Source organism: Colobus angolensis, unplaced genomic scaffold (assembly GCF_000951035.1).
Source record: "Colobus angolensis palliatus isolate OR3802 unplaced genomic scaffold, Cang.pa_1.0 Scaffold233, whole genome shotgun sequence".
Taxonomy (NCBI): Eukaryota; Metazoa; Chordata; class Mammalia; order Primates; family Cercopithecidae; genus Colobus; species Colobus angolensis.
In genome coordinates this window covers 3,550,786-3,563,341 of record NW_012115522.1, presented here as the reverse complement: position 1 = coordinate 3,563,341, position 12,556 = coordinate 3,550,786, and the positions used below count along the sequence as shown (strand labels likewise).

The 12,556-nt window shown below is 49.4% G+C and overlaps 1 protein-coding gene across 1 annotated transcript in view; it reads right to left on the bottom strand.

Moving 5' to 3' along the window:
* Positions 1-1,769: 1,769 nt before the first annotated feature.
* The window catches only part of SCARA5 (scavenger receptor class A, member 5), a 130,898-nt gene continuing 120,111 nt past the window's right edge, over positions 1,770-12,556 (bottom strand). Inside the window, exons 7-8 of the mRNA XM_011944574.1 lie at positions 11,265-11,462; positions 1,770-3,949 (exon numbers count right to left, since the gene is read on the bottom strand). Coding sequence (XP_011799964.1) covers positions 3,813-3,949; positions 11,265-11,462 — 335 coding nt within the window. The 3' untranslated portion in view covers positions 1,770-3,812. The remainder of the gene's footprint in view (positions 3,950-11,264; positions 11,463-12,556) is intronic.

The window sequence follows — 12,556 nt, the reverse complement described above, 5'->3', positions numbered from 1 at the left end:
GAGGATGGCCTGAACCTAGGAGGTTGAGGCTGTAGTGAGCTGAGACTGCACCACTACACCCAGCCTGGGTGACAGAGCGAGCCCCTGTCTCAAAAAAAAAGAAAAAAAAAAGCCAGGCGCAGTGGCTCACGCCTGTAATCCCAGCAGTTTGGGAGGCTGAGGCGGGCAGATCACCTGAGGCCAGGAGTTCGAGACTAGCCTGGCCAACATGGTGAAACCCCATCTGTACTAAAAATACAAAAATTAGCTGGGTGTGGTGGCGTATGCCTGTAATCCAACTGCTCAGGAGGCTGAGGCATGTGAATCGCTTGAATCCAAGAGGCGGAGGTTGCAGTGAGCTGAGATTCAGCCACTGCACTCCAACCTGGGCGACAGGTCAAGACTCTGTCTCAAAAAAAATAAATAAAATAAAATAAAGAATAACTATTATCACACAATGTCACTGAAGAGACTCTAGGGTTCCTACGGGTGACAAAGTGGTATCTCCTTAGAGACGTGTCCAGGGCACAAGAGTGGGTGCATTTAACTATGACACACGTAAGCCCCAAATCAGGCACTCAAGACAGTCAGTCATCGTGTCTTTTAGATATTAAAGAGGGCGGAAAAAGGTATCACTGCTCTTCTCCATGTAACCTGTTTACAGAATGGGAAATGTCAGGCCTCTGAGCCCAAACCAAGCCATCGCATCCCCTGGACTTGCACGTATCCTAGATGGCCTGAAGTAATCGAAGAATCACAAAAGAAGTGAAAATGCCCTGCCCCTGCCTTAACTGATGACATTCCACCACAAAAGAAGTGAAAATGGCCGGTCCTTGCCTTAAATGATGACATTACCCTGTAAAAGTCCTTTTCCTGGCTCATCCTGGCTCAAAAAGCTCCCCCACTGAGCACCTTGTGACCCCCACTCCCGCCCGCCAGAGAACAACCCCCCTTTGACTGTAATTTTCCTTTACCTACCCAAATCCTATAAAACGGCCCCACCCTTTTCTCCCTTCGCTGACTCTCTTTTTGGACTCAGCCTGCCTGCACCCAGGTGATTAAAAAGCTTTATTGCTCACACAAAGCCTGTTTGGTGGTCTCTTCACACGGACATGCATGACAGGAACCACAAAGATTTGGGAGGATGGGGGCACCACCAGGACTTTTAGAGGAGAAAGAAAAGGGTATTTCCTTTGTGGATTTCCACAAGGTCAACTTTTCTCTGTTGACTTAGCAAATTATCATGTAGCAATCTCAGCACATTATTCCCAGAGGTGCCACTTTAAGCATGTGACCAGGACTATGCAGTGACCTGGGCCATCCCCACACACTGTTCAGGTCCTGTACCTGGAATTCCTGCCTGTCCTTAGACGATGGGGCCAGTGACTTCACAGAGCCAGTACCTAACTCTGGACGATCTTCTTACACTGAACGGAACTCCGGAGGGAAGCACACCCCCAACTGAGGACTCTGGAGATGTGAGAAGGAAACAGACAGGTGTTCTTTTCTCTGTTGAATGCAAAAGCAGTTTTCTTGTAAGATAGGCCTTGGTGATTGTTCTGTTGCTTGGGACCCACTTCCTTTGGTTACCAAATAAGGCTTGAGCCATCACGTTCCTCATTGTTCTTGGACAAGACCGTGTTATCATCCAGAAGTATTAGGGTGACTTTTCCTATAAGCTGCCGACACTGCCAATCCCCACTGAAAAATGATCACATCATCCAATTTCACCAGCCCTCCCCACATTCACCAGGTTTTCAGGAGGAATGTATGTCGTGGAAAGCTTGTTAGTGATATGTTTTTGTTTTATTGAAATTCTTTCTTACAAAAGGTCTGATGTATTTTAGGCCAGGCCTAATTTCCTTTAGTCCCTGAAATGCAGGCCCATGGTCATTTCCATGTTCTCTGAAGTAGGTATGTAAACTAGTAGACTTCCATTTTTAAGGTTCACACACTTTTTAACATTGTTTTTATTTGATGTAAAATAAGACTTACATTTTTCCCTAATGAAAAGACCAAGTAAGAGAGTATGTGCGTCTTCATGGAAGCGATAACTGGATTCTTTGCCAGAACCGGGTTGGGAATTTAGTTTGTTCAGTGTGGCATCTTTTATCTTTAGTTTTTTTTTGTTTTTTTGTTTTTAATTTAAATGCAAACCTTGCAATGTGCTGAACTATGTAGTAAAAAGTGCTATGTTTATATATGCATACATATATTGGCTCTGGCAAGGGATGCATGACTACATGCGTGTTATGTAAACATAGCAATTGGTCAGAAGGAGAGTTTCTCATCATTAGGACATTTAAAGAGTAGCAAGCATATTGGAAGCAAGAATGACCTAGGGCCACATTGACTTAGTTGTCAGCCAGGAGTGTTGCTGATCCTACACCTGGAGGGGCCCAGGTCTCGCCCCAAGCAGGCCGGTGCTCACCTGATATGACAGGTGATCGTGTATCTGAGGCCTATAAGTTTGAGATTCCCCCAAGGTGAGGTGGGTCTATACTCACTTGCTACCAGGTAGCTCCCCTAGTTCTCGAACACGTGTATGGCCCAGTTCTGCTCCTCATGTAAAAAGCAGAACATGATCTCCCTATCTCTAGGAGGGGGCTGCAGATTGCAGATTTGTGGAGGCCCAAGGCCCCTTATTCCTACTCCCCACCCCCAGAGGTTATAGGGAATCTTCATTTCCTTCCACCCCTAGGGGTTCCATCAGGACTTGTGTTTTCCTGACCACAGATTCACACCTGAAGAGGCTTGGAAGATGCAAAATCATCACCTCCAAACAGCTGAGACACACATGACTTGGCTTTAACCGTGACTGCCCAATGCCGGAGCACTGGACTCAGGTTTAACATGGGCAGCCCCCATGTCACCCTCCACATCAGCTTTCCTCCTACACTGACGGTCGGCCTGGAAGCCAATCATGTTTGACCTTGCACTCACACCCTGGAGGTTCTGAAGTATGCAACTTTCTAGTTACATGCCACACTTTCTAGTTACTGTACACAAGCTTTTTGCTCAGGCCAAGTAAAGACCATAAGTTCAGGTGGGAACATGGTCTCAGTCATTCTGTCTTCTGACTTGCAGGCTAGGTGAATGGACCAGTTAAGTGCTACCTAGAGGTAAGGTCGTATCCAGACTCACATGCCCTGGACCAATACAGCTAAGTGGATACATCAATTTAGCACCCAAGATACTATTTAGCCTGCCATGGTAGTCATTCAATGTTAGTCTCATTCCCTTCTCCAAATCTAGCTGGATTCCTGCAGGTGACTTGCATTTCCCTCTTGCCCCTACAGCTGGCTTCTCCTCTATGTCACTTCCTCAAACTAGCAAATGGGGAGCAGAGGCAGAGTAAAGGGGGGAAATTCATCACTTGACATTGCCTCTTGCTGGGGAGGAAGATGTTGAAACTCTTGGACTAATGGAGGTTTAGGAATTGTCTGAAGAGTAAATGATCTGTACTACCACCCATCCCTGCTGCTGCACTTGTCTCTGACACATTCTCAGCATTCACCTGTAACTAAAAGGCCAAAGGGAACTGGGATATTGAGGCCTGGTGCATGGTGTTCAGAGGCTGGGCAAAATGGTGATCCAGTTGACCAAGGCTCCTCATGCAGGAACCTGGTGGAAGACAGAGATGGGCAGTAGGTCCCAGAGTTACATTTTGGAGCACATGTTCAAGAGGAAAATGACGACGGGCCCCCACGGTCCTGGGATGCAGGCGTGAGGACTGGGAGTGCTGGATGGAGTGTGGCCCTGAGCCATACCCCACCCCAGGGATGCAGGAAGGATGCTCTGTGCGGGACCCTGAGCTTGGGCTCTGCCCACTTTCAGTGTCTGTTGCATGTCACACTGGCATCTTCAGCATGCCCACAGTTTGTTACCCCCCATTTGGAGAAGCTGCAGCGGAAGATAGTTTCCTCTGTGCCCTTGCAGGCGACGTCATCCATCCAGATCCTCCCAGTGCCTGTGGAGACAGGGAAACACAGCTTCTAAGCAGATACACAGGAGGCAAGAAGGAGAAGAGAGAGCATGACTGCGTCTACCCTTGACTTGGCTCTGCTGCACACTCAAATCTAGGGGCTTCCAGCTGCCCTCTCCACCTCCCCACAAGACCTCATACTTATATTCTGGGATTAGTTTCTTGAGGGCAGAATCACAATAATTGATGGTGATGATGGTAGTAGCTATGAATATCTGCTATGTGTCAGGAGCCGGACAACCTCTCCTTTTTAGTGGAAGTGTCAGGACTGACTATTAAAGTCTTAAACGCTGTCATTTACTCTTGAAGTATATGGGTAAAATCCCTTTACAAAGAATGTCAAGAGAACATTTGAACCACTCCCCTGTTGTTTGGTTCTAACACATGAACTAAGTGGCTTGAACATATTTTTGTTATGTAGACATTTTCAGCCCCTGTTGTCAAGGGATTGCCATGCAGTGAATCCGGGGATGGAGCAGGGAGGAGAGGCCCCTTCCACCACCTCCTTGGATGTTGTTTCTTCTCCAGAGCCTCTTCCTGGCCTGGATAGCTGTGGCTCTTACACAATAAGCTCTTTGAGGCAGAGAATGATTTTCAGATTAAACGTCTCCTGGAAGACACATCGGTTTGCAAATTACCCAGGAAAAGCCTGCAAGCTCCAGGGCTCTGTGGGATTAGTCACACCCAAAGCAAATAAAGACTAACAAATAAAGAACAGTTCCAAGGTGACCCAGCCCAAATGCATATATAGGATCTTGAAACTCTAGCTGGTGTTTCACCAGGGGTTCTGGCTCACGTCCAGTCATGGGAGGACCAATATAATGGGAACAGAGTCATCGAGGGAGGAGCAGTGCATATCTGCAGTGACATCAGCACTACGGGGGATCATTCCCAGAGGAATTTGCCAGCAAACCCTCTCTGCTCCTCGCACCATCAGGCAGAGGCTAGAACTCCGTCGGCTCTAGGTACCAATCATTGCTTGAGCTTTAGAACTGATAGCTGATTACTCAAGGTGCAGTCTGAGGACCAGTGCTATCAACATCACTGGAGAGCTTGTTAGAAAAGCAGACACACAAAATCTTCCTTCAGCTTAATCTCTCCCACTCTAGGTTCCCACACTGCCCCTAACCCAGCTCGAAGCAGCCCTGAGAAACATCGCCCATTATCTTTCCATACCATCCCCCCCAAATTTTTGCTGCCCCAACACTTCAACACTATTTTATGTTATTTTTCTTATTAATGTAAGAAGACAGGAATGTCAGGCCTCTGAGCCCAAGCTAAGCCATCATATCCCCTGTGACCTGTACATATACATCCAGATGGCCTGAAGTAACTGAAGAATCACAAAAGAAGTGAAAATGGTCTGTTCCTGCCTTAACTGATGACATTACCTTGTGAAATTCCTTCTCCTGGCTCAAAGGCTCCCCCACTGAGCACCTTGTGACCCCTGCCCCTTGCCCACCAGAGAACAACCAACCCCCTTTTACTGTAATTTTCCACTACCTACCCAAATCCTATAAAACGGCCCCACCCCATCTCCCTGTGCTGACTCTCTTTTCGGACTTAGCCTGCCTGCACCCAGGTAAAATAAACAGCCTTGTTGCACACACACACACACACACACACACACACACACACACACACAGAAAAGCAGACTCTTGGCCAGGTGCCGTGGCTCACGCCTGTAATCCCAGCACTTTGGGAGGCTGAGGAGGACAGATCGTTGAGATCAGGGGTTCAAGATCAGCCTGGTCAACATGACAAAACCCCGTCTCTACTAAAAACACAAAAATTGGGTGGGCGTGGCGGCACATGCCTGTAATCTCCGCTACGCAGGAGGCTGAGGCAGGAGAATCACTTGGACCTGTGAGGCGGAGGTTACAGCAAGCCGAGATCATGCCACTGTACTCCAGCTTGGGTGACAGAGCAAGACTCAGTTTCAAAGACAAAACAAACAAACAAACAAAAAACCAAATTATTGAGTCCTCTGTGTGCTCAGTACCATTCTGATGAACAGAAAGAAAGACAAAACAACAGACGCAAAGGATTTCTGCCTTATGGAGCTAACGTTCGAGCTTCTATGTGTTTATTTATTCATAGTAGGAAAAAGTTACACTGATTCCTACAGCCTTCCATCTGTACCTCACACACAGAAGGCAGGAGGGCTATTTAACAGGTATTTAAGAGAGGGAAACTGAAGCCCCAGAAAGATTGAGTGACATCTCTAAGTATGTAACTATTGAGGGGAAGAGGCCCTGATCCGGCCTCTCGTGTTTGGCCAGTGCAGTCTTTTCTCCTCATATAGGCACAGTGCACAGCCCGTAACACTGAGCCAGGGGACGGCAAACCATCAGCCAGGTCTGGCCAACGCCTGCTTTTATAGATAAAGTTGTATTGGAACACAGCCCCACCCGTTTGATTGCGTATTGGCTAAGGTTGTTTTCCCACTCCAACTGCAGAACTGAGTAGCTGTGACAGAGACCACCTGGCCCACAAAGCTTAAAATATTTGCTATCCAGCTCTTTATGGAAAATGTTGGCTGACCCTTGCACTAAAGCTATTTCCCAATATTTGAATCTTATCTTAGATAAAAGGACAAGAGGAGGTAATAATGCTATAATTAGAAGTGAACACTCCTAATTTTGTCTGCCTGTTCCCACCTACAAATCTATCTGATGTGCACCCATCCTTACCTCCTTTTCCATCTGTCTGTCTCCCTGGGAGATGCTCCCAGCTGCGCTAGGTCATACTCCCTTCCGCGGCCTCCCGGGCCTCCCTCCAGTCATCACCCTTCCACCTCTCCATTTGCATCACTCCAACACCTCCTGGACCAATTTAAAATTTAGAACATCTTCAAGGCCCTCCCATTTGGGTCTTTCCTTGGCTTCCCCCATGCAAACAGAAAATCTGATTACTATGCCCTGTCCAGGAGAAACTTTATGGTGCCAGACCCCTGGGAGAACTGTCAGGGCTTGGAGACAGGGAGGACTCAGGTTTGGCAGGTACTGGAATTCCTTCCTTCCTTCTATTCTTCCTTCCTCGCTCCCTTCATTCTTCCTTCTTCCCTCCCTCTGTTCCTGCCTGCCTCCCTCCCTCCCTTCACTCCTCCCTCCTTCCTTTCTTCTTCCCTTCCACATTTATCCAGCTCCTCTTATGCCCCAGGTAGTTTTGGGTTTTGGAACTATAAAGGTGAAGCCCTCAAGATGTTTCCATATATCGCAGGGATCAGGAGAGTATAAGAAGTGCTGTGATAGAGAAAAATGTGATGGGAGCATAGAGGAGGGTTATTCTATCTTGGGGGTGAGGGAGCATGGAAGGAGCCAGTGTGGAGACGTATGGGTTGGGCAAGAGGCAGATGAAGAAGATCCTTGGGTGCTGAGCTAGGGAAACCCAGCTTGATTCTGAGAGCGATAAAAATCCTTTGAGGGCCCAGGCAGGGAGTGAGGTGATCAGGTACTCATTTTAGAAAGATCCCTAACAGTTTGAGATCAGCCTGGGCAATATAGCAAGACCCCATTTCTCCAAAATAATAAAAAGAAATAATTAGCTTGGCACAGTGGCATGCGCCCATGGTCCCAGCTACTCTGAAGGCTGAGGCAGGAGGATTGCTTGAGCCTGGGAGGTGGAGGCTGCAGCAAGCTATGATTGCACCACTGCACTCCAGAGGGGCACTCCATGGGTGACAGAGGGAGACCTCATCTCTTAAAAAGAGAGAAAAAGAAGAAAGATCCCCAGCGTCCACAAGAAGGAAGGTCACAGGAGCTAGCCTGCAGGCGTGGTGGCCATGAGGAGTGGCTCCTGGAGGATTAGAGCCTCTACTGCCCCCATCTCCACCCCACACCTGTAGATAAGTTTGCACAATGGAGCCTGTGCGTGCTAACTGCTTGACATGCAGGATTTCCTTTAGCATTTATAGTAATTCTTCAACAGTGGAAGAACTGAAGCTTAGAGAGTACACGGAATCTCGTCAAGGTCTCCAGCCACAAGTGGCAGATCCGGGATTCTGACGTGGGTGGTTTGATTCCAGGGCTGGGGCGCCAACCACTGCTCTACCTGCTAATCTCCTAAGGGGAGGACAGCAAGAACGACAAGGTCGGGACAGGTTCAAGGAACGCCAGATGAGTGAATACTGGTGGGATCTGCAGGACTTTGAGACCAACCTGATGCGGGGAGAAGGAGTGGTGACAAGGAAGAGGTGGCCCATGGTTCTGGCTGGGATGGGGTCTGACTGGTAGGATGGTTCTGGGGATGGTGATGAGTGATGCACAGGATCTGGTGGGAAGGTGATGTGTGCAATTGTGACAGCTGCCGTTAGAGGAGCCCATGGGGTTGTGCAGCTGTCAGGAAGGTCACTGGACACTCGGGTCTGGAGCTCCACTGAGCACTATGACAGAGGGAAGAGCTTGGGGTGACTGAAGCTCCAGGTGTGGAGGCAGCCTCCAGAGAGAGTGTGCAGAACACAAGGACAGTGGAGGTGGGGCATTGGGGGTGCTGGGGAGAGGAAACTGACAGGAAGGAGGGGCGTGAGAAGAAGGCTAGGAGGCAGAGTGAGAGAGACCTGGGAGGCTCCTTCAGGCTCAACAGCGGATGAGCTGGGAGTGGGGTTGGGGCACCAGTGGGTAGGATGCTGGCAGGGTGCTCTGCCTGCCGCCAGGAGTGACAGCCTTCCCTCCTCTCGGTCCCATGGCTACAACAGCATTAGAACCCTTGGCACATGGTTTAGAATCCCCCTCTACACTACCCGTGCTGTGGCCAGGGCTGGGCTTGGTCAGCTCTGCCCCTCAGCCCTGCAGCTAGCCTGGTCCATGGCAGGTGCCTGGAAACTGCTTGTAGAGAGGAGGAGGAGAACACGGGTGGAGTCTGTGCTGGCAGAAAGCCTCAGTTATGCAGCCCTCCCCTGCCCAGGCCCCTACGGCCCTCTGTATACCACTAGTGACACCTGGCCTGCAACCAGCCAAGGTCTTGAATAGCACCTGAGACCCATTAGGGCACCGTGATAGGGAAATAGTGGTGCAAAAAATAGGGCATTCATGAAAGCAAGTCCAGCTTCCCATCGACCAGTTTAAAGAATCAAGTGGCAAGCTTAGAGCTTCCCCACATGTGTCAAGAGGAACAGAGATCAGGGGAGTGAAAGAAGCCACAAAGTCTACAGGATCGCTGGCCTGGCACTCCAAGCCCACCCACTGCCTTTTCACCAACTGGCAGAGTCAGGCTAACATGACCTGTGATCTTCAAACTACCTATTCTGACTCCTTGAAAATAATTTATAATGTTTTTTCTCAAAAGGTTTTACTGCCACTTATTAGAAAGAAGCCTTCTTTGGAGTTCGAAATGGGAATTTGAGGACTGTTCCTATTCTACCCAACAACAGCAGTGGTTTTCCTTAGCCAAAACCAGCTGGAATCCAGCCCCAAGCCTTAGGTGGGAGAACAGTATTCTTTCCTGGTGGGCTGCCCTTCGTGGTACCAGACCCCTTTGAACTCGCCCAGCAAATTCTGGCCCTTAAGACTGCACTCCCTGCCTGCTGGCTTGACAGATTTCACCAAGGGTCACTTTCAGTCAATTACCAATGAGATCTATGGGATGAGATTTGGACCAAGAACTGCAGCAGCCCCTGGTGGGGATGAAGAGAAAGGTGGAGGGAGGAATGGAGGCTTCCACCTCCAGTCTGGATATGACCTGGCTCTAAGTCCCCATCTGGAAGGGACATGCCACTTTCTCCCCTCACCCTGTGCCATGGGTCCCTGTAGCCATTTAGCACAGCAGGTTGGACAGCAATGACCTCAGGCAAGATAGCAGGTACGCCTGGCCCCGCTCCATGGTGTGGGGAGCCCTGCCGTCAGCGGGCTGCCGTCCGCGGGTCACCAGGGGGCCTGGTAACTGGGTGTGAGAGGGTCAGCCCCAATCCCTCCCCACACCCACCTGGTCTTCTCCACAGGTGAGCAGCAGCATCTTAAATCCCAGGGGGCCCAGGCTGGGAGACCCATCCCAGAGCCTGCAGGCCCTTTAGTTACAGACAGGACACCAAGACCCAGAGTGCAGAAGCGACAGGGCCAGGACACGCCGTCAAGGGACAGCTCACTACCGAATGAGTATGGGGAGTACCAGGTTTGTGCACGTGGGACCATTGTTTTAGTTGTGAGTCAACACAAGAGTCTCTGATTCTTTCCATCAGGAAACAAATGCAGGGTTCAAATCAGCCATCTACCTAGGAAGGGTCTGTGCCCCGTCCTCAGAGTCTGTTGTGCCATCTGTAGGAAGGTCAATGTGCTTCAGCATGTCAAAAGGAAAGCAACCAAAATGATGAAGGCTTTCCAAGTCTTGTCATATGGGGACAAGATGAATACTGGGGATTTTCACCTGGAGAAGAAAAGACTCAGAGAGGCAGACACAGCCCAGCAGAGTGGTTCAAATACAGACTCCTAAGACACCTGCTTGAGTCTAAATTCTGGGTCTGACATTTGCTAGCTGTGTGACCTTGGGCAAGTTACTCAACCTCTCTGTGCTTTTATTTCCTCATTTGAAAAACTGGGGTGGCTGTGCACGGTGGCTCATGCCTGTAATCCCAGCACTTTGGGAGGCCAAGGTGAGTGGACTGCTTGAGCCCAGAAGTTCGAGACCAGTCTAGGCAACATAGTGAGACCTCATCTCTATTAAAAATAAACAGCTGGGGATGGTTAGTAGTCCCAGCTAGTCAGGTGGCTGAGGTAGGAGGATCGCTTGAGCCCGGGTGATCAAGGCTGTAGTGAGCCATGACTGCACCATTGCACTCCAAACTAGATGACAGAACAAGATCCTGTTCTCCTCCTCAAAAAAAGAAAGAAAAAAGAAAAACAGCGATGATACCTGTATACTCCATAGTGCTGTGAAGATGAAATGGGTGAATATTTGTTACATGTTGAGAACATAGCCTGGCACAGAGTGAGTATCACATCAGTGTTAATGATAAAAACATAATAGAGCCGTGAGAGCAAGTTCAAGGTCTGAGGAGCTAGCCAGGGGGAGAGAGACCACAGCAGCTGTGCCTGGGACGCAGGACTGGGGAGGGCGGTATGGGACACCACCAGGAGACAGGACTTAGATCCAGGGAAAGGAAGAATGTTCTAATCATCAGGACTGTCTGATGAACACCGGAGGTGGTTGCCTGGGGCAGAGCAGTGAGTTCTCATTGCAGCAAGCATTCGGGGAGAGGCTGGGGACCTCGCAGAATCGCAGCGGAAGGGACTCCGGCTTTGGAGGGGGGCCCAGTCCTAGGATATGCAGGCCCTCTCCCATGTCCTTTACCCTCAGAGCGCCATACCTTGCCCGAAGCGAGCTGTGCGGTACACCTCCTCCACACCGCGGAAGCCGAGCATGCGGCACACCACATCTCCGTCCTTCTTGTCCCAGCCGTCGTCACACACGGTGCCCCAGCGCCGGTCGTGGTACACTTCCACGCGGCCCTCGTGCGGGCCTGAACCATTCACCAGACGGATCATCATCGGGGCCTCCACGCCACCTGCCAGAGCAGCCGACTGTCACTACCCAGCTCTGGACACACCAGGACCCGCCCCCAGGGGCCTTCTGTGGGTAGGAGGCCTGTCCCTGGGTAGGGGGAAGAGAGGGCTGGGGCCCAGCTATATCCAGACTTCAGCCCCCAAATGTCCCTGTGCCTCGCCTGCCCTTTGCCAGCCTTCTCTCCACCTAAAAAAAAAAAAAGAGCTTTTTAACAGTACGGTGCTGATACAAAAACAGACACAGAGACCAATGGAACAAAATAGCCCAGAAATAAAGCTACACACCGACAGCCATCTGATCTTCCACAGAGTTGAAAAAATAAGCAGTGGAGAAAGGACTCCCTATTTAATAAATGGCACTGGGATAGTTGGCTAGCTGTATGCAGAAGAATAAAACTGGACCCCTACCTTTCACCTTATACAAAATTATATAAGTCAAGATGGATTAAAGATTTACATTTGAGACCTCAGACTGTAAGGATCCTAGAAGAAAACCTGGGAAACATTATTCTGGACATTGGCCTTGAAAAAGAATTTATGATTAAGTACTCAAAAGCAATTGCAACAAAAACCAAAACTGACAAGTGGACGAGTGGGACCTAATTAAACTCAAGAGCTTCTGTACAGGAGGAAAAAAAACCCAAAAAATTATCAACAAAGTGAACAGACACTCCCTACCGAATGGGAGAAAATACTATTTGCAAACTATGCATCCAACAAAGGTCTAATATCTGGAATCTACAAGGAACTTAATTCAACAAGCAAAAAACAAATAACCCCATCAGAAAGTGGGCAAAAGAGGGGCCAGGCTTGGTGGCTTATACTTATAATCCCAGCACTTTGGGAGACCAAGGCAGGAGGATCACTTGAGGCTAGGGCTTCAAGACCATCCTGAGACTGGGCAGCATGGGGAAACCCTGTCTCTACAAAATAATAATAAATTAGCCAGGCACAGTGGCCCATGCCTGTGGTCCTCGCTACTCGGGAGGCTGAGGTGGGAGGATCACTTAAGCCTAGGAGGTTAAGGCTGAGTGAGCCATGTTTGTGCCACTGCACTCCAGCATGCATGACAAAGTAAGACCCTGTCTCAGGAAAA